Below are 21561 nucleotides of genomic sequence, written 5' to 3'. Positions count from 1 at the left end.
TAGGCATTTCCAACTCTGCTTTTCTATCATAAAGTAAATATAATACAGACCAACAAACAATAGAATGAGCAGTTTAATCACAAAAGATTGCAAAGTATAATGCTTAGGAAATGTCCAGAATAATATAAGAAAGTGGATTCATAGCTGCCTAGAAATAAGGTTGTGGGAAGCAAATATGGGACTGACTGCTGATGGCAGTTTATAGTTTTGTTCTAGAATCAGATTGTGGTGATGATTGCACAATTCTGTCAACAGAATAGAAACCATGAATTACATACGTTTGCCATACAGTTCACCCATTTAAAGTGTACATACAGTTGTTTATTAAATAAGTATTCTAGGGGCTGGGGAGATAGCTCAGGTGGTAGAGTGCTTGCCTTGCAAGCACAAGACCCTGGGTTCGATCCCCAGCACCGCATTCTAGTTGTCCTTTGTGTTACATACTCCATTTTTAATCTCTACCATGAATTTCTTTTCTTTTTTCTTCTTCTCTTTGCTATTAGAGATTGAGCGCAGAGTGCTTTACCTCTAGATATATCCCCAACCCTTTTTATTTTGACACAGGATCTCATGAAATTGCTGAAGTTGGCCTCAAATTTGGGATCCTTCTGCCTTAGCCTCCTAAGTAGCTACGATTACATGCATGCAACACCATACTTGGTTCTACTGTGAACTTTCTACTTTTCCAATCTGTTAGTAAGCCAATATTAAATCATCATTTTTAGCAAAAGAATAAGTCAACTGTGAAACCTTGGTCCCATCAAGGGCAAAAGATTTAATTATATAATTTACAACCTAAAAAAATAGTTAAATGAAAAACTCACTCTTTCTTCTTCTTGTTGTTCCCACAGATCCATGTCTTTAATCCTCTGTTCCTCATAAGCACTCTTTATCAAAGGAATTTCTTCCAAACGTTTAGCTCTTTCAAAATAGTCAATCTGAATGGCATGAAAATAAATGCAGTTGTTAAAAAACAAGAAAACAAAAAAACATGTTTTTCAAGTTCCAGGGCTTGAACCCATGTATACCAGGCAAGTACTCTACCAAACATTCTTAGCCGTTATTTTATTGAGACAGGCTCTCACTCAGTTGCCCAGGCTGGCCTAGACCTTCTGATCTTCTGCCTTAAACTCTCCTGAGCAGGATTACAAGGGTGTACCACTGCACCAAGTTCCTTTCAATTTGAGTTGAAAGTTTACCAATCCTCTCATCTACCTTCTTTTCTTGGTTCTTAAGCCGTTCTTGAAGTTCCTTCTTTTCTTTCTCCAGCTGTTCGACTTGTTTAGCCATGATGAAATCTGGATCCAATTCTTCAAGGTCCTAAAAGGTAATATAAACGTACCATCATTAGTAAGAACATGAAAGAAATGCCCAATAATCAACAAAACAGTGCTTTCTAAATTAAATTCAAAATTATTGTTTTGACAATGAATGTTAGTTTAAGATATATAAATACTTCAATGACTATGTAGGAAAAAACACATACAATCTTAACATAGCTTTCTGTCTCCTCCAGTCTACATCCACCCAAACTGACACTTTATAACCTGAAGACACAGGTTACAAACTGCATAGAGCAACTGAAACCAAATGCTTACTCTCAGATTAAGTCACCAAGACAGCTGTAAAAAAAAAGAATGCATGAAATAACCTAATAACCCAAAATAAACCAAAAAATAGCAAAAAACTAATGTTGCAAGAGTATACACAGAAGACCTGGGTCAAACCATGTTCTTAAAGAGTGATGTTCTACATACTTCAATGTCAATATCTTTGAATGCTTTGGCACCCAGCTCTGTCTTCTTGATCTGCTCCAATCGCTCACGAACAGTTTTCTTTTTGATCTGTTCATGTTCCTGTAAGATTCGCTCCTTTTCCCTCTCCTTTGCCTCCTGACGCAGTCTCTCTTCTTCAGCCTTGCGTACTTTCTGAAGTTCAGCTTCCCTCTGTTCCAATTCCTCTTTCTCCCGCTGAATATTCAGACTCTCAAGTCGCTCTTTCCTTTCCTCAATTGTCTGACGGCGAGCCAGTATACGCTGATGTTCCTTCCGTGAATTTTTAAGGTATGCAGTCACTGCCAACTGATGTTGTTCTTCTTTCTCTTGCTTCAAAAACAAATGCATTTTTAAAAATGATTCAAAGCAAAAGACTCGTATTAAATATCAAAAAAAACTTACAAAATAATTCTCATCCACTGCCCTTACCTGTATTTGCATTGCCCAAGCTATTTGTTGGGGTGCTACCCCTATTCAGTCACTGATAGCAATGACCTACTAAAGAACCATCTCTATTTGATAGGTCAACTTTTCTGAGCCCAAATCTACCTTAAATACTCAAGGAATACCGAGTTCACAAAAAAGCAGGAAGAAGTGCTATCACTGTACTCCACTATTTGAGGGTCATAGTATGTACAGCCTGCTGTTTTAGATCACATGATCTGTTATTACAATACCTCTGCAGCATATTTTGGGCTATGAAAGGTATTAAAGTGATTTATTTATCTAAGAAATTTGATAAAATAACAAAACTACCAAGTGAATAGAAAATTTATCACAAATCCATTCTCTCAGGTATCATCTCAAGCCCTTTTGTGAAAGACAAATCACAAGAATCCTCCATTTCCCCCACTAAAGATGTTTACCAGTATATGAGCTGGCTTGATGACTTCAAGTGCCTTTGCAAGCACTGAGGACATGGCTGTGAGCTGATTTCTTATCTGTTCTGAAGGCATGCTCTGCAAATGAGGACCAATTGGTGCATCTTCTCGGGTAGCATAATTCAAATCAGATCCAAAACTCAGGGTTCGAGAAGTGTGGTCAATACGAACCTTGGTAAATTAAATTATCAGAGATTAAATGGATACATTAATATGAAATCATTCTACAAGTAGTTTCACAAAAAAAAAAAATTCAACTGAATTTAGGAAGTTAACAAGAGAATGTTAAGTACAAAAGTAGTTTTAAAAGGTGTCACTATACCAGAAGCACAGAAAATAAGGAATGTGTCTTTCTAGTCCTTTGAGGCTTTCTGCCCACCTCAATGATTCCTTACAGTACACACCTGTAGGTCACAGTGCCTAGCTGCATCTACTATGGCCCGTTCCAGTTGGAAAGCATCAACAAAAGGAACCAGAGAAGTCAAACGAGAAAATTCAATGCTCTGATAAATCTGTGCCACCTGCATAAAAAACACAGGGTTAATAATAATAGCTGCCATTTATTCAGCACTTTTGATGGGCACTCTCATTCATAACATCCTACCATTCAGATCAGAAAAACAAAACTGAACCTCAATTATCTTCACAGTACACTGCTGGAGCTAGAACTCCAATTCTAAACTATCAACCCCAAATCCTACGCTGCAAACCATCACATCATCTCCTCCTCAAGTGTGCCATCTTCTGAAATCAAAGTTTCATAAAACAAAACTAAGGTCACATTAATTCCCCAGTACCATACACATGCAAAAGGTCACATATTTATTGATAAGGAATTGCTACTTACCTAGTACCTTTAAACACTTTTTATTATATTTTTGTCTGAAGGAGACTGGCAGCATTACTATTTATAGTTATTCTGCTAATTAGCCTTCAACTATTTGTGTAGCACATAAGAAATAACACTGCTCACATATACAAAAGAAAGCAGGTCAATAAAATGTGCATATCCTTAAGGGGATATATAATTGAAGAACCCCTCCCGAAATGAAAACAAAAACAAGAGCATTTAAGCTATTACTAAATGTAACGTTTCAACTTACTCAAGAAGTTGGATGAAAGTATGTCAAAATATACTAATAACGAGTGTTAACAAAGAGAAAGGCTGCCTCATTTTCTACTGGATGGGCAGAATTAGTTGAAACTTCTGAGAAGCCATTAAAATTTAAAATTGTGTAAACCAATTCCAGTTCTTATGCTCGAGAAAATCCCATGCTCATGCAAAGACACATGTATGTAAGAATACAACACTATGACATTCTAACAGTAAAGGAAGAAAAAAACTACAAAAAACTATAAATACCACCTGGTTATGAAAAACCATGTAGGTATTAAAAGAAATGAGAAAACCCTTACAGTAGCCAGGTGTAGTAGTGCAGTCCTGTAGTCCCAGCAACTTGGGAGGCTGAGGCAGGAGGACTGAGGGTTCAAAGCCAGCCCAGCAACTAAGCAAGGTCCTAAGCAACTTAGGGAGCGCCTGTCTCAACAATAAAAAAAGGGCTGGAATGTGGCTCAGTGGTTAAATGCCCCTGGGTTCAATCCCTGGTATCAACAAAAAGAAAGTCCTACTTTAGTAACAAGGAAAATGCACAAAGATAGGGTTTAACAAGAAAGTAAACATTCTGTTTCGTTCTGTTTTTCGAAACAAGAAATCACACTAATTTGGACAAGGGTAGAATTGGTGAAAGTTTTCACTTCCTAGGCAATTCTAAATTTTTCCAGCTTTTAGTTTTGTGATTAAAATACTCAAAAGGGAAATTCCAGTTTCTCCATAAAGCACTCATTTGTATTTTTACCTGCTGTAGAAGGCGTAGTATGGTATTGTTCTGCAGTTGAGGCACATACTGTTGCAATTCTGGTTCCTTTTCAGGTTGTTCCCTAACCCAATTGAGAACCTACAAAATCCATTAAGAATTATACTATTATGAAACAAATACTAAAATATCTGAAATGCTTCCAATTTTTTAATACAGAAAACATAAAATGCAAAGAAATAGAAAATTTATTATGAAGCTTCCTGACACTTGTCTGAAGGTGACTGACAGCAATGGCTAAGACAGTCATGCTGCTAATTTACCTCCACGTTTGTTTAGCACATCAGAAATATCTTTTCTCTTGATTTAAAAAGAAAAAAGACAATGAAATGTGCACTGATGCTAACACAGGACAATACTCTTCTCTTAACAGATAAATACAACCCAAAACTGCAATAATACCAGCTACATGGTAACAACCAAAACAAAGAAAAATGCTTATTACCTTTGTGACTCTCTCACAGAGTTTTAATGGGTTAAATTCTACTTCCAACCAGTTGTAAAGGTCTTTTACTTCTGGGACAACATATTGTAGTACATTGAATCGGACCTATGGTAAACAAAACACAAGGTTTAATTAGTCGAAAATTTCCCACTGAGATTCTAACTGGGTATAAATTAGAGAAAACAACAGGGTTGGAAATCTGTGAAATGACTGGAAGATTGTCAGCCTGAACACCTTAAATTTACCAAAATTTATCCAACCATAACCCATGTGAATTTCTTGCCCCACATTATACATCTTTATAGTGAAAGAAAAAGGAAGTAACTGTAAGTCGACATATAAGATATTGGCACAAACATGGCCACCATATAAAATTTATTACCAGTAGCCAATCTATGCAAATTATCACAAAAATTAGGGAAACACTATTTATATTAGGCCTAAACTACAGAAACTTCAAATGTCCATCAACTAGACAGTGTTGCATTCATCTACCAGTAACATCCTCAAGATTACCCAACTATATGCAGGAAATATTGGAGAGGGGAGCTACACCTATAACTATATGTGTACTTTTTTTTTTTTTTTAATTGGAGATTGAACCCAGGGCGCTTAACCATCCAGCCACATCCTTAGTTCTTTTTATTTTTTATTTTAAGACAGGGTCTAAATTGTATAGGGCCTCAATTAGTTGCTAAGGCTGGCCTCACACTTGTAATCCCCCTACCTCAGCCTCAAATCCCAGGATTACAGGCATAAGACACGCTCGCAGCTACTTGTACTTTTTTTCTTATCATTATTCTGTAAACAGTGTAACAGCTATTTACAAAGCACTCACTTCGTGTTAAGTATCATACATAATTCTAGAGATGATTTTAAGTTTATATGAGATGCAAATACTACACTATTTTAGATGAGGGACTGTGGTATCCACAGGGAATCTGGAACCAATCCTATGAAGATCTCAATTGTTGCTTTATACTTTAACTGGATAACAATGATTAAGAACCACAGCTAAAAAAAACATAAAATGATAGCTGGGCACAGTGGCCCACACCTATAATCCCAGTGGCTCAGGAGGCTGAGGCAAGAGGATTCCAAGTTCAAAGACAGTGTCAGTAACTTCGCAAGGCCCTAGCAACTTAGAAACCTTGCCTCTAAATCAAAAATAAAAACAGGGCTGGGGATGTGGCTTAGTGGATAAATGCCTCTGGGTTCAATTCCTGGTACCAAAATAAAAAAAAAAAAAAAAACACATTAAATGAAAAAACACATAAAATGAAAGTTTAAGAGAAAAAGGGTAAAAATACCTTGAGCGTTCAGAATCAGGTCCAAAGCTTGCCTTACCTTTTCTGGGCCCCTCATCCACATGTGGAAGTGCTATATATGTCATCTTGCTTTGTTTTCCTACCACCCGACATAAGCCATGACTACTCTTGCCCATTACAATTTCTTGGACTGACTATCCCACAATATTCCTCAGAACCAGTCCATGTCTTATATCAAAGCTCCCAACAATTAAACCCACTGGAACCACCTGAAAGTACCCCATTTATACCAGTGGTTTCCTGTTCATGACTGAGAACCTCCTTTACAAACAATCAGAATTCCCAGTAATCACAAATTATTCAACTTGATCACAGTTTTCTGTCCAAAAGTGTTAAATACACAAACTTATACTAACCATATCATTAATAAGGCCAATTCGAGTTGGTGGGGCTTGAAGACCTAGTAGTGTTGCAAGGCGACGTTGTTTTTCAACTATAATACCATCCATATCCAGAAGTCGAGCAATGTCAGTACGCTCAGGGGTAATAGGGATGGACAGAGTAGCCAAAAGGACTCGAGTAGACATTCTGTGGTGAAGAAAGTTAAATCTGTTAAGTCAAAATGTTGCCCGATAAGCAGGTAAAGCAGATCAGCAATTACCTTTCTCTAATCATAATCATATAGTATGACATGCCAGTGTCAGAGCATGTACATCACACCTGTAGAGAAACTATGCTCACATTATCCTATCACAGGATGGGATTAATGAAAAGAGAACTGGACCGTGCTTAAATTAATACTCATAAAATCTATTTCAATCCACACACTCACTACTGCTATGGCTTTTTTTAACAAAACTGTGGTCAACAGGAAGAAAAGACACATTTCCTAAACCCAGGAAATAAATGGCAATAAGGAGGAAAAATTAAGGCCAGGCACAATGGCACACTCCTGTAATCCCAGCACCTGGGAGGCTGAGGCAGGAAGATCACAAATTCAAAGTCAGCATCAGCAGCAGGACTTCAAGTTCAGAGCCAGCCTCAGCAAAAGCAAGGTGCTGAGCAACGCAGTGAGACCCTGTCTCTAAATAAAATACAAAATAGAGCTGGGGATGTGGTTCAGTGATCAAGTGCCCCTCACTTCAATCCCTGATTAAAAAAAAAGTCCACCTCGGCAACTTAACAAGGCCCTTAGCAACTCAGCAAGACCCTGTCTCCAAATAAAATACAAAAAAGGGTTGGGAGGCTGGGGTTGTGGCTCAGTCATAGAGCACTTGCCTGGCTGGGTTCGATTTCCCAGCACAACATATAAATAAGAAAAATGCAAACTTTAAAAAACAAAGGGGGGGGATGTGGATGTGGCTCAGTGATTAAGTACCCCTAGGTTCAATCCCAGGTACCGCAACCCCGCCCCAACAAAAAGCGAATACTATTGTGGTAGCAAATGGAGATGGAAGGCAAAAGCTAAATTTGCACTTCCCTGAAACATAAGATGTAAGTCACTGAATTCTGAACACTGTATGACACTAAAGATTGCAGGCTATAGGGGCTCAGCTTCACTATTTCCAAGACTTGTCACAAGGTCTTTGTGAAAATTAAACCAAATAACATACACAGAAGCAAATAAGTTAATGCTTGTTACTATTACAGTACCTACTGATGGAACAGTATCAGTATCATACAGGAAAATAAGTTTTTTCTTATATCATGAAACATAGCATTATATCATGAATGTAACACTGTTACATTCATTATGTAACAGTGAATGACAATGGATATTATCCTTAAGATTTTCAAAGAAAGTAGCAAAATATTAGCAAATTTAATTGTTCCCATATACTACAATAAAGTTGAAGAAAAATAATTTGGTATACATAATTTTACAGAAAGCCAAAATAAAAGGGTCAACCAACTCAAGGAAAAAAGTGGTATGTGAATTGCCTCAGTCCAAATGAAATATATTTTTAAAAAAGTAACTGAAGTATGGAGTTGTGTCACTGTGGTAGAGCACTTGCCTAGCAGTTGCAAAGTCTTGGGTTCGATCCCCAGAAGAAAACCCAGGTAGTGGGTTCTTTCTGTCAAAAGAACAACAACAACAACAAAAAAAAAAAAAAAAAAAAAAAAAACTGAAAGAAAATAAGCTATATGTAATGCCCTTTAGGTTGCTGGGTTATATTATAGATTCTTCTTGTATTCGTAAAAATGTTTTCATGTGTATATATACAACTCTCAACTACAGATGGTGCCTAACTTAGAATGTTTCAACTTACAATTTTGGGGCTTTACCATGTGATAGTAGTATACAGTCAAGAGAAGCAGTACTTTGAATTTTGATTTTAACCCAAGTTAATGGTATAAGCTTTGATACTCTCAAAATGATAGGCAAAAAAAGAAAAAAAAATAAAAATAAAAACAGGGAGCCACAGCTTCCAGTCAGCCACACAATCATGAGGGCCAACAACTGATATCCTGAAATGTACTATGCTGTAAAGCTACAATGTTGTGTGGATCAGATTTATTAAATGAGCTTTTTATTTATCATATTTTCAACTTATAATAGTCTTATCAGGTCATAACCCTATCTAAGTCAAGGAACATTTGTATTCTACAGTTAGGACTATATAATTAGGAAAAAAATAACTTGATGCAATAATTATCTTAACTATCTCATTTTTTCCTAAGAATAGACCACCTGTACATAGAAAGTTCATGCCTCTCACATCTGTACATAGATAAAAGGCTCACTGTCTGTCTCTCCTAATGGGTTTTTAATGGAGTTGGCTATCAGATAAAAGATGACTCCCAAGACCAAGAATATTACCCAAGAAAATGCCTGGTGACATTTTTGGTAGTCACAACTAGGGGGGTTGCTACTGGTAGAGATTAAGTGATGATGCTAAACATCCCACAATGCAGACAGTGCCCTGAACAAAGAATTATCCAACTGATCCATAATTTCAACACTACTCTTCAACTACAACATTCTTACCTTTGCATCTCATCTTGTGTAAGATTCTTTCTCATTTCTCTAGACAGATGGTAAAGACGATGGAGTGTAGATGCATGAAAAAGAGCATTTCCAGACTTCCAAAACACTGTTGAGACTTTATTATAGTAATTTGCCATCAACTGAGGCTTAGGTGGTTTTTTAGACAAAGAGAATAGTCCATGAATATCTTCCACAGCTTTGAATGCTTCCTAGAATTAGTAATATAAATTAGTCACTAAATTCTGAAACAAAAAAATCTAGTTCAAATCTCTGCATGAAACCTAAAACACAAAAACAATAATAAAAGCAGCAAACTGCCTTCACATGTTGTTCTTTTTATTTATCTACAATTTAAAAATATTAACTTCGAATTTTTCAAAATTCTTTAGGAAATATGTAAAGTAAATAGAATATTCACATAATATCATACCACTTAGTGCAGTTTATAAAGGAAAACTGAATGATATGCAACAGCAGCATAAACACAACTTCTGAGTGATGTAACAATGGGAAAACATTTAACTTATCCTCCTTTTCCTAAAATGAGCATGTTTATTTGTCCTCTACAGGTAGTATTTTGAGACAGATGTTCCTATAAGGGGAAAACATTATGGAATGAGAGAGGGAAATCAAGTAACTTTGGCTTGGCTGAAAACTCCCAATTTTTAGTTGGTTCCTTTGTAATTTCAATTAAATATTTTGCATCAAATATATAAAAGCTTTTAAATATTTGGTATTCACTGTGCATACTTCCTAATCCACGGTGCTTATGGAACACTCTAGAGCAGCATCTCTCTACCTCTAATAGAGAAGTAATTTCCAATCTGTCACCAACAAAAACTTTTATGAAATAGTTACTACAAAAGTGAAACAGAAGATGAACTCATTTTTCATTATCAGATTAGGGAGGAAAAAACCTTTGCAGAGGCTGGGGATGTAGTGCAGTGGTAGAGCACGTGTTTAGCTTGTGCAAGGCTCTGGTTCAATGCCCTGCACCCAAAACAAAAACAAAAACAAAAAATTCTGCAAATGCTTTTCTCCTCTACACTTATTTCATCACAGACAAAATAGTTCAGTTCAGAATGGCACCAGTCACAGAACCACACTTTGAACAGCACTGAAAATGTACCATTTTATACAAAAGAACTAACTCTGAAAGAGATTACATGACTGGGCCCAAACTTCACAGGCCCGAAAAACTGAGAATTCCTGTCTAGAACTCATCCTGTTCCATCAGACAGTCCTCATACCAAGATGAAGATATTCATTAAAGGGGAAAAAAGTAATGCTGATTATTACAGGAATAAAAAGCTAGTATTTCACAACATACCTGCCACAGTTCCATGCTGATAGCACTGTCCAACTGAACAAGCCTGGTTTCTAAATGCATGGACTGGCTCTCTGGATTATTAAGATTGATAGCTGTACTTTGGTTATGGTGGCGCTGAATCTGCGACAAGTGCATTCTCAAATTGTCACACAGCTTACGGAATTCAGCCTTACGGGTGTACTGGAGGCAGAATTTGAAAGCTACAAGCATAATTGACAAATGTATTAGACATTTTCCACCATCAACTTGAATATTTGAGGTTTTATTAAGATCTGTTATGATAACAAGATTCACCAAACTCATCTTAAGCATTTGAATGTATTATAAAGGGACGCAACCCCCTCCAAGGGCCCTGACTACTATTTTGAACTCTGACAAAACCAAAACAAACGGTGTCATCATTCCTGGCTTAAGACCAAAATATGGTTCTGAGAGTTACAGATGGTAAAAGATTGGCATTTAGATTTAGGAAAGACTCACGTGCTTCAAAGACCTAGCACTTCAATACTAAACAAGTAAAATATTCTAGGCTAAAATACAATGAACTTACATATCTCACTGACAAAGAATGCAACATGCTTTCATGCTAAAATTACATAGTATACATTGGGTATTTATAGCAAGCTGATTTCAACTGTATACAGACATGCATATGAACCACTTGCTCCATCATTAAAATGTAATAATCTTATTATATCTATGGAGTATTAGTATTCCTTTGCTCTTTAAAAAAAAGTAGTACTTCTATTTCAAAATGCCTAAGTGGTGAAAATTAACTTCAAATTAGTATTAATATCACACTGTCCAAAAAGTTTACTTCTGGAAAGTGAAAATTCACATTTGCTAGCCATGTAAACAAAACAAAACAGCCCAGTGGCTCAGGAGGTTGAGGCAGGAGGATCACAAGTTCAAAGTCAGCCTCAGCAATTCAGCAAAGCCCTAAGCAACTCAGTGAGACCCTGTCCCTAAATAAAATTTTTAAAAAGGCTGGGGATATGGCTCAATAGTTAAGCGTCCCTGGGTTCAATCCCTGTTACCAAAACAAAAAACAAAAAAACAAAAAAAAAAACCCCCACAGGACCCAGTATTCCTAGTAAAACATTTGTAGTTAAAAAATCATTTTGCATTTGAATGAAGAAAAGCCCATCATCTCTGTAAGACTGGCATCATGAGCTTGTCATAAGGGCAAAATACAAAAGGCCAAGCGAACAGTCATATACAGTAAAAAGGCTGCACTCACCACAGGAAAAATATAACAACTGACAATAAGGGAAAAGAGGAAAGACACTTTCAATATAGTCCTTCCTAAATTAAGGGTATGCAGAAAAATGATTAGATATTAAGATGATCTTCAGTCACCAAGAAGGCCTAATTCTATATTGTTTTACTGTGTAGGAAAGAAAAATATGCAGGGCACAGCGGTTCACACCTAAAAATCCCAGCAACTTGGGAGGCTGAGGCAAGAGGATCAGAAATTTGGGGCAGCCTCAGCAATTTAGTGAGACCCTGTCTCAAAATAAAAAATAAAAAGGACTGGGGATATGGTTCAGTGATAAAGCATCCTTGGGTTGAACCGCCCAGTACCCCGCAAAAAAAGAGGGGGAATGTTTTCCACGGAATTCTTTAAAGCCAGAAGATTATCAAAATTGGAACTCAAGTTTACCAGAAAAACAATGGGAAAGTTTTGTTTTGTTTTTTTCCAGTCACCCAGAGAATTCCAAAATGACTTTAAAAACTTTTTAAATGGCATCAATGGAATAACGTTTCATATGGAACCTTTACTGGTAATGTATTTTTTATTCAAGTCATTAGTTTAATACTCAAATAAATGTCAATCACATTTCAATAGAGTAAAACTACCTTGTTTCCTTAAAGTACCTTGGAGAAAAGGTTAAATTTCTGGAAAATCTATTCTAAAAACAACTTTTCAAATCAGTTTATTCAGATTTCACATTATCATTTTACCTTGCTGGGCAATATCATGGTAGAGGCGCTCTACTCTAGAATTATTTCGAAGAAGGTCCAAACATTGTCTGTATGATTCCCACAGGAACTTTACCCAGGGAGTTAAAAGTAATCTGTCAGTCCGATCCTGAGTGTCCTCCCCACTTACAGCACTTAGGAGAACACTACAAAAAATTTAAAAAACAATTTTTAAATGTTGAAAACAATGAGACATTTCCTACTTAGTTATATGATTAAAAAACCAAAACCAACAATGATCATCACAAAATAGTAGTTTCTTTCTACAACTTCATACACACTTTAAAGTTACCTAACTCATCGTCTACACCTAATTCCCAATCTGTATTACAGCTGTTTTAGCATATGCCCTTCCATTCTACATGCTGGTATTTTCCCACTTTTATGAATTTTCAATATTACCTAAGTAACTGATTGGGCACTACACATTTAAAACTTTAAATAGTGTTTTTATTTTTTCCTGATAAACATCTTCTTCAAGTGGAGATGATGGAGACCCATGTAAAGAAAAACACTGAGTTAACTATCAAAATATTTATTAAAGGTTTGACCCATACCTCTCAGGAGTTTGAATATTATCCAGATCTTCTATATCTAACACCATCTGTTGGGATTCTTCTTTAGCAGCTTCAGTTTTTTCCTCTGCCAGTTTCAAATATGCCCTAACAACATCCTCTAAAGACTTAATGTTCACCTAAGCAGGAGGGGGAAAAAAAGCTTAAACCATTTTTTCCCCAAAACAACAAAATGTTTAGAGTAAATTTTATGATAGAAAATAAAACTTTGAAAGGTAAACCCTTCTACAAATCACTAAAAGCACTTTTAAAATATAAAACTGAGTTCTGGTTGTACCTGCTGACAAATGTTCTTATACTGATACAATCCTTCCTTAGCCAAGTGGCTCTTACGAAGATCCACGCAAAGTTCCAAGTATTTCAACATAATCGGCTCGTGTATCTTTTGCCATGTTCTATGTTTCTTACTTTTCATAACATCATAAAGAACATCCAGAGCAGGCTGCTTTTTGCCAACCTCAAGAAATTCTGAAAAAAATAATTCGGGAGAATTGGTCAGTTACATACACAAAAATCTAAACCTTGCTTTCTTAACTAGTTGCTTTAATTTCTTATCTCATTACAAACTTTTTAGATCACATGTATTTTTGACATCTAAAGAAGCTATGCCATAATTATCCCAGGTAGAACAATGAAAAGTGTGGTACTACCTCAAAATGTATAGTGTACAGGTAAAACAACTTCAGCCAATTCCACTGTGACTTAAAAGTTCCAAAAATTGAAGCCATGAGGAAAACTTATCAACTTAGAAAAGTTCAACTTCAACGTCACTTTTATCTGACTGATGAAACTTTTGCTCATTTACACTATCACTTGAGGCAGAAAAACACTTCAGATTGCCTTTACAACTTAAAATCAGTTGACAACACTGAAGTGGGTCATTTCTAGGCTTCCCCCCCCATTCTTTCTCAATAAATTATTGTGGCTAGTCTAATCACACTGTCTTGATTACTGCAGCCTTATGATAATGTCTGGAATTCAGGTAAAGAGTGTGCCATCTTTGTCCTTTAGTTTTGTGCAAGCTAAACTAGGTTCTTTGCCTTTCCGTACATATTAGTTGGTATGGAATTAGTTGGTAGTCATCTTCAGAATAACTTGTCAGGATTTTGACTGGGATTGCATTGAATCTATAAATGGAAGTTTAAAGAACTGACATTTGAGTTTAAGAATTTGCGAACATGGCCTATGGTCCATTTATTTACCCCAGTCTAAACATGAGAAAAATATTAAGATAAATTCCAACTATAAAATGCTATGGTTTGAATGTGTGTTCCTCCAAAATTCATGTTGATACTTAAGCCCTAATGCAACCATATCGAAGAAATGAAAAGGCTCCACCCTCATAAATGGATCAGAAGTTTTACATGAGGGAACTAGGTAAGACTGAAGGGATACGTCATTAGTCTCTGACAGAGAAGGCAGTAACAAAGCACCACTTTGGAAACAGAGAAAGCCCTAACCAGACATGGAATTTGCTGGCATCTTGTTCTTGGACTTCACACACTCCAGAATGTGAAAAATAAATTCCTGTTGTTACAGAAGTACCCAGGATGTACTATTTTGTTACAACACAAATGCACAAAGAACATTCTACAAAATACCTTATCAGTACTCCTTAAAACAGTTTCTGATTTTCATGAGAATATAAGGAAAAGACACGCAACCACCAGGACTGACACAATGTAGGATTACTAATGGGATCCCAGACAGAAAAGGACACTAAGGAAGATAGGAAATTCAAGTACAGTATGAACTTAAATGTTATCAGTTACTGGTTAAGTTGTGACAAATGTACTGTATTATGGAACAATATGTACCATATTGTTTGTTAATAGGTTCAACTAGGTATAATGTAAATGAGAACTACTATTCTCAACAGTTTCACACTGTTCTAAAATTAAGTTTATTTTAAAAAAACTGCAAACCGTATAGAACAGTAACTTTTGAAAAATTTTGGAGTAAAATAGAACAAATTTGAATTTACTATTCCTAAACCAGAAGGCATTCCGATTGTGGCAACATTTCAAAATCCAGTTCCAGCAAGGCACTGTGGCTCGTGCCTATAATACCTGCAGCTTGGGAGGCCAAGATAGGCACATTTAAAGTTCAAAGCCAATCTCAGAAACTTAGCAAGGCCCTGAGCAACTTAGACCCTGTCTCAAAATAAAAAATATAAAAAGGGCTGGAGATGTGGCTCAGAGGTTGAGCATCCTTGGGTTCAATACCAGGTACCAAAAAAAAAGGGGAGGGGGGGGGAGTCCAGGTCCTATCTTAGTTATATGTATACTGTTCCTTTGGAAATTCGAGAGAGAGAACTCAAGGGCAAACTCATATTATTTTTTTCCTCATCCTTTATTTCTGTTCCTTAGTAATCAGGGAGATAAAAAGGTATTTTACCCAAGCCAACTGATTAAGTTCAGCTTAAAATTCACAATTACCAAATTTCACACAAACAGAAAAATCTTCCAAATGCACATCTGAAAAATAATTTGAAGGAACTAAATCACTAACTTACACTACAGAAGTCTTAAAACACTGCATCTTCATTTTTAAAACTATTTCTCCCCTAAGGGAAAAAATCTTGGACAAAGAATTCTTGTTCTTGTACTTAATCTGGCTGGGAAGATGGGGGGACACAGAACAAGCATGTTGGAAGTCCTGGGTTCAATCAGCAACATTAAAAAAAAAAAAAAAAAAAAAAAAAAGGCTAACCTAAAAAGTTACAGCATTATCAACCAAGTAACTGTGCTAGGCAAACGGTTCCTTACTTGGGGGTTTTACTACATCTACTGATACAGTAATTTTCTACTATTTCTTCTTTTAACTACCACATCTTTCAGGAATGGTGCTTCCCAACATCCCTTCCTCCAATGAAACTACAAACAATATTCCAACTCTCTAAAATACTAAAAAGTTTGGGCTAGGCATGGTAGTGCACGCCTGTAATCTCAGCAGTTAGGAGGCTGAGGATGGAGGACCACAAAGTCAAAGCCAGCCTCAGCAATTCAGCAAGGCCCTAAGCAACTTGGTGAGACCCAGTCTCAAAATAAAAAATAAAAGGCCTGTATATAGATGTGGCTCAGTGGTTAAGTGCCCCTGGATCAATCCCTGCTACAAAAAAAAGCCAAAATTGCATAACATGGCAAGAAATAATTATCTTTACACAACACCCTAAATCATCCCTTAAAATACCAAATCTTCTTCACAGACAAATATAAAACCCACACCATTATAGGTGAAAGCCTATCTTCAATTGAAATTGGTCTTTTAAAAAAAAACAACTTACTAACTTAAAGTACAACCAGGTACTTTATTAGAACAAAAAGCCTCTCCTGTTTTAAGAGGGGCCTACCTATCCTCTTCCTGGGAAATGCATAAGATTATTTTCTAAAACCCACTGATACTTCAGATTTTTTTTTTTTCTTTCCTTCCTTAGTATTGGGGACTGAAACCAGGACCCCTTAACCACTGAGCCACATTCCCAGGTCTTTTCATTTTTTGTTTTGAGATAGGAAGGGTCTTGCTAAATTCCTCACGGCCTCACCATGTTGCTGAGACTGACTTTGAACTTGCAATCCTCCTGCCTCATCCTCCCAAACTGCTGGGATTACAGCCACATAACAGAAGTGCCTGGTGCTTCAGGAGTTTTCCAAAGCTGTTTAACCAAAAGTCTATCACCCAAATTTTTGGAGTAAATGTCTCTAATCAAATTTATCCTTTACATTAGGAAAACAACAGTAGTAAGGCTAAAATGACATATTTAATTCACACATGGATTTAAATCTTAAAATACTATATGTAAAGGCTGAGGATATAGCTCAGTTGGTAGAGTGCTTGCCTCGAAAGCACAAGGCCCTGAGTTCAATCCCCAGCATCGCAAAAAAAAAAAAAAACTATATGTAAGATGATCAATATGCTTATAATATAAAAACAAACAAGTTGAAAGCAGAACCCACCACAGTGATGACAAAATATGAAAGTCTAAAAAATTTTAAAAATAATACATTTACCAGTTTTTAAATGGAAGTGTAGTTTCTTAACAACATTCTTAAGTTTTGTTCAGAGATAGAACTACCAAGTGCTTTTCACTTCCTAAACAACCAATCAAAATTTTACTCCAAGTGGGGCCTGATGAGACACACCTGTAATCCCAGCAGCTTGGGAGGCTGAGGCAGAAGGATCTCAGGTTCAAAAAGCAAGCCTCAGCAACTTAAGTCCCTAAGCAACTCAGGGAGACCCTGTCTCAAAATAAAAAGGGCTGAGAATGTGGCTCAATGGCTAGGCACCCCTGGGTTCACTCCCTGGAACCAAACCAAAATTTATGACTCCAAATCCCATACTTTCTAACTTTGAAAGTTCAAACAAGCCAAAGGAAACACATTAAAAAACAAACTTAGGGGCTGGGGCTGGAGCTCAGCAGAAGCACTTGCCTTGCATGCATGAGGCCCTGGGTTCGATCCTCAGCGCCACATAAAAATGAATAAATAAGATAAAGGTATTATGTGCATCTACAACTAAAAATAAAAAATAAAAAAAAATAATCTGAGGAGATACCCTCTCCCCAACCAAATTAAAAAAAAAAAAAAAAAAAAGATATGGATAGCAAAGGATGTTAAAACAAAAAACTGGAATGGAAATAGATTTTTCATAATTATTCACAAGGGTGAGTTTTCTTGTCTTTATCTTAACTTACATATGAGGATTCAGGTCCTCAGAATTAGGTTTATTAGGAGTGGAGGGAGTTTTGTGTAGGCTGGAAAGAACTATCATACATTAATGATTCTATTCCAATATTTAAAAATGTTGGTTTCCAGAATATTCTATAAATTAAAATTTCGGGTCTGGGAGTATAACTCAGTGGCAAGCATCTGCCTAGAGAGCACAAGGCCCTGGGTCTGATCTCCAACACCACAATCAATCAACCAATCTAGAATTAGGAGGGTGGGCATTCTCAGTTTTAAAACTATGTATTAATAAAGGGAAAGTTTAGGTCAGGCCTTTTTACTAATCTGTGCAACAGACCAACTACATAAGCTATAATGTTACTCCATTGTGGGGTTAATACTTTTATTTTTTTAAGACATTGGTTGTAAAGTGTAAACTAAAAATCTGTTATAGGGTTAGGAGCACCTAGTTTGACACTACTAATAACAATCTGGAAAGGGGGCCTTCTCCCAATGATTAGGTGATATTAATTTCTGGCCTGTGTAACTGCTGAGCCAACTTCCCACCTTTCTGAACGATTACTGTGACTTTTTCCAAAAATAATGCCCTGATACAGACTCAGCATGACTTGAAGGTCTATTCCACTAAAATATATTATTTTATTAAGATAATGCAATGGATTGGATCTGTTTGGTGTTACAATGTTATAAATAAAACATTTGATGAAATTAACTTCCAATGAGTGAATTCCAACTTAATGTTTGGTAAGCACTGCCATGTGCCTTGCACGATCTGCACACTTTCACAGTTTGAGAAGGGATACCTCACTCAAAGATCCAACGTAAAGCTACTGTTGGAAGGTAAAGCATCTCTACCACAAAAACCACGAGCCTACAGCTCAACAATACTGCAGCAAGGACTCAGTACAGAACTGTAACAACTACACAAACATCATTAAGTGTTCCCCCACATACCCACTTCTTTTCTTGCCTACTTTATACTCTCACTTTCCCAAACTTGCCTTTATGAATCAAATTTCAACTTAGAAACTGAAAAAAGATTTGAAACACATTACATCCTTTTTATTTTTTAAAAAGTTACTGAAATAAGTTTATGTGAAGATTCCAAATGGAGTGATAAGGGAAACAGTTCTGAACACAATGTAGGCAAAATTTAAGCCTTGGAGAAAACAGTACTTCAGCCTACTAGCATGAACAAGGGTCTGCTGGCGAGGCATGCAACTGACCAAAACTCATCTACAATAACTATGCAGAATAGTGATTTCATGCAAGTTATTTTGTGTACCACTATAAAATTCTAAGTTTCAAAACATCAGAAAAGTCATTAACTTTGCTACAGTTTTTAGTCTGTAGTGATCAATTTCCACTTCATTATATTTTCTCTCCTAAAAAAAAACTGTTTTAGATCTTAAACTTATTGTCTGTTCTAACCATTAGAGTACTGTTTTGGATGAGTAGTGACCAAATCTATGTTGTAGTTTTAGTACCTTTTAAAACAATTATTTAATGCAATTAGTCTATTCCATAGACTATTCTCTCCCCACAAAAACTCAGGTTTTAAAGTAAATGACAACATATTTTTAGTTCTAACATTATTAGCAGTATATTAAGTGTTGACTCCGACTGGTCTTTTCACAAAATGAAATTTCCAACAAACAAACAAAAAAACTCTTGAAACATAAAACTGTTAAGACACTGTATACCCATCTACAACATGGGTAAGACCCAAAACTTGTTTGGATGTAGGAAAGATGAAAATAAGAGCTAGGAATGCTTACAAAACACTTGGGTGTTCGGTTTTTTTTTTTGTTTTTTGTTTTTTGTTTTTTTTGGGGGGGGGGGAGAAACCCTGAACAAGAAAGTTTCTAAAGACCAGATACATGAGTAAGGCATTGCACCCCCATAAAGTCAATGTAATAAGTGCCTCTGGAACAGATCAGGGCGCACAAGTTTTTCCTGCAAGCGCCAGGGTTTAACTACACACATGGAAATAGAAATAGCAATCAGCAGCGCTATGACGCGAAGAAAAAAAAAAAAAAAAAAAGGACTGATTGGGAAGTCAAGAGACCTTGGTTTTAGTCTCCCGGTTCAACAACTAACTCCAGGAGTGACCTTGGGGAAACCATTCTCCTTCCAGGCCTCAGTTTCGGAAGGACCTAAAGTCCCTTTATAATATTAACTCTGTTCCAACTTCCCATGTTTCGGAATAGGCTTTCGGACTGCCCCGATCAATGCCCGGCGCGGGGGGGAGCAGGAAACGGGCTAAATGGGTCAGAGGCCCCAGAGTGCACCTAAGCGGCTGGAAGGTGAAGTGGACCCTGACCTGGCAAAGCACCTCGCGGGCCTCGGGGGGCCTGGAGGTGCGCCTGCCGGGCTCCCGGCCCCTGGGGGAGGTGGGGCCGAGGTTCTCGCGTGCATTGTCCCCGGGAGGGAGCCATATTTCCTCCTCCCGGGCACTCCCAGATGGCGGTCGGGGGCGCTGGGCCTAAGCAAAGCAAAGCCAGGTGATCCGGAGAGCCAGCCGGAGACGGACGCCGGGAAGGAGCTGGGCCCCGGCAGGCCTGTCTCCTGGACCGCCGCCCCGCGTCGCACCAGCAGGCAGGAGGAGGAAGGGCCCGGGCGACGGTTCCGATCCACGCCTCCACCCCCAGTCGCTTGGAGTGAGAAGGGAAGCCGTGCCAGACCCGGGACAGGGCGGCGGGTCAGGCCGCAGCCACCTCGGCTCCGGGCACAGCCCGGGCAGGGGGCAGCAGGCCTGGGCCCTCGACCTCCGAGGCCTCGGGCTGCCCCACGCCGGCGCGCCCAGATCCCCTACTCACCGTTGGCGCGTTTGAGGGCATTTTCCGGCCTCTGGAAATAGGCCGGCATCTTGGCGGCAGGCGCGGCTCACCCGGCGTCAGCGAACTCCCTAGCGCCCGGGCCGGGAGAGGAGACGAAGGGGAACCAGCGCGAGAATCCACGCGCCTCGCCAGCAGTCGCCCGCGCCCAGCCGGCCAGAGACGGAAAGGAAGGAGCCACGTGACCCCCGCGCGGCGGCACCGCCGCCACCTAAGCCCCGGATGTAGGGGCGGGCCTCCGTACACGTTCCGCCCCTCCCTGCGCGCTGGCGTCACGCGCGCCCGCTGACGTGGCGGCGGCGACGGCAGCTATCTCGCGCGCGCGGGTGTGGAAGCGCGCATGGGTCGTTAGGGAGATGCTTCCCGGACTTTCGCTCCTCCAGCGAGGGTCGAGGTGGGAATGGTGAGTCTGGGTCCAGAGCTTCTGCAAGGACACGAGGCAGCCGTCTACGCAGACTCATTTTCAGCACGATTTGTGCGGACTCATGCCAAGCTACCATCAGGTCCCCAGCCGCGAGGCCAAGTGAAAACCTGAATTTATTTAAGGGAACGTGTTGATCAGGTGTCGTTAGGCCAGTGCTGCTCTCCACCGGCCAACAGCGGTGGCCCGTCCCCAACGCACCAGCATGGGGAGGTGGGGCGCGGTGAAGAACAAACGAGCAGTTATTTCGTAACTTGGTAAAATAAAGTTGTTGTCACAAGGACTGCCTGGGAAATGGAGGCGCTCAGAAAGGGCGAGCAGGGGCAGAGCAACCTGTCCTAAAGCAAAAGCCCTGGAGCAGAACAGGCTTGCATGTTTGAAAATACATGAGTGTCACTGCTTTTACATACAGCGCACGTCACAAACAAATATAAGAGAAATGAGTGTTAGTGGGGAAAAAATGCATAATGCTCAGATTAATTGCTGAACTCAAAAGCC

At 38.4% G+C, this 21561-nt stretch overlaps 1 protein-coding gene across 1 annotated transcript in view; it reads right to left on the bottom strand.

Annotated features, from left to right (window-relative positions):
* Window positions 1–20847, bottom strand: part of EIF3A (eukaryotic translation initiation factor 3 subunit A) — a 35618-nt gene extending 14771 nt beyond the window's left edge. Inside the window, exons 1-14 of the mRNA XM_079137151.1 lie at window positions 20625–20847; window positions 13398–13588; window positions 13103–13239; window positions 12528–12691; window positions 10563–10762; window positions 9233–9441; window positions 6660–6831; window positions 4976–5080; window positions 4513–4611; window positions 3061–3177; window positions 2642–2827; window positions 1758–2105; window positions 1216–1320; window positions 825–938 (exon numbers count right to left, since the gene is read on the bottom strand). Of these exons, the coding sequence (XP_078993277.1) occupies window positions 825–938; window positions 1216–1320; window positions 1758–2105; window positions 2642–2827; window positions 3061–3177; window positions 4513–4611; window positions 4976–5080; window positions 6660–6831; window positions 9233–9441; window positions 10563–10762; window positions 12528–12691; window positions 13103–13239; window positions 13398–13588; window positions 20625–20673 (2196 nt within the window). The 5' untranslated portion in view covers window positions 20674–20847. The remainder of the gene's footprint in view (window positions 1–824; window positions 939–1215; window positions 1321–1757; window positions 2106–2641; window positions 2828–3060; window positions 3178–4512; window positions 4612–4975; window positions 5081–6659; window positions 6832–9232; window positions 9442–10562; window positions 10763–12527; window positions 12692–13102; window positions 13240–13397; window positions 13589–20624) is intronic.
* Window positions 20848–21561: the final 714 nt, after the last annotated feature.

The sequence above is a fragment of the Sciurus vulgaris genome (assembly GCF_902686455.1).
Source record: "Sciurus vulgaris genome assembly, chromosome: 4".
Taxonomy (NCBI): domain Eukaryota; kingdom Metazoa; phylum Chordata; class Mammalia; order Rodentia; family Sciuridae; genus Sciurus; species Sciurus vulgaris.
Note: the sequence above shows the minus strand (reverse complement) of the source record. Positions and strands in the feature narration are given on the sequence as shown.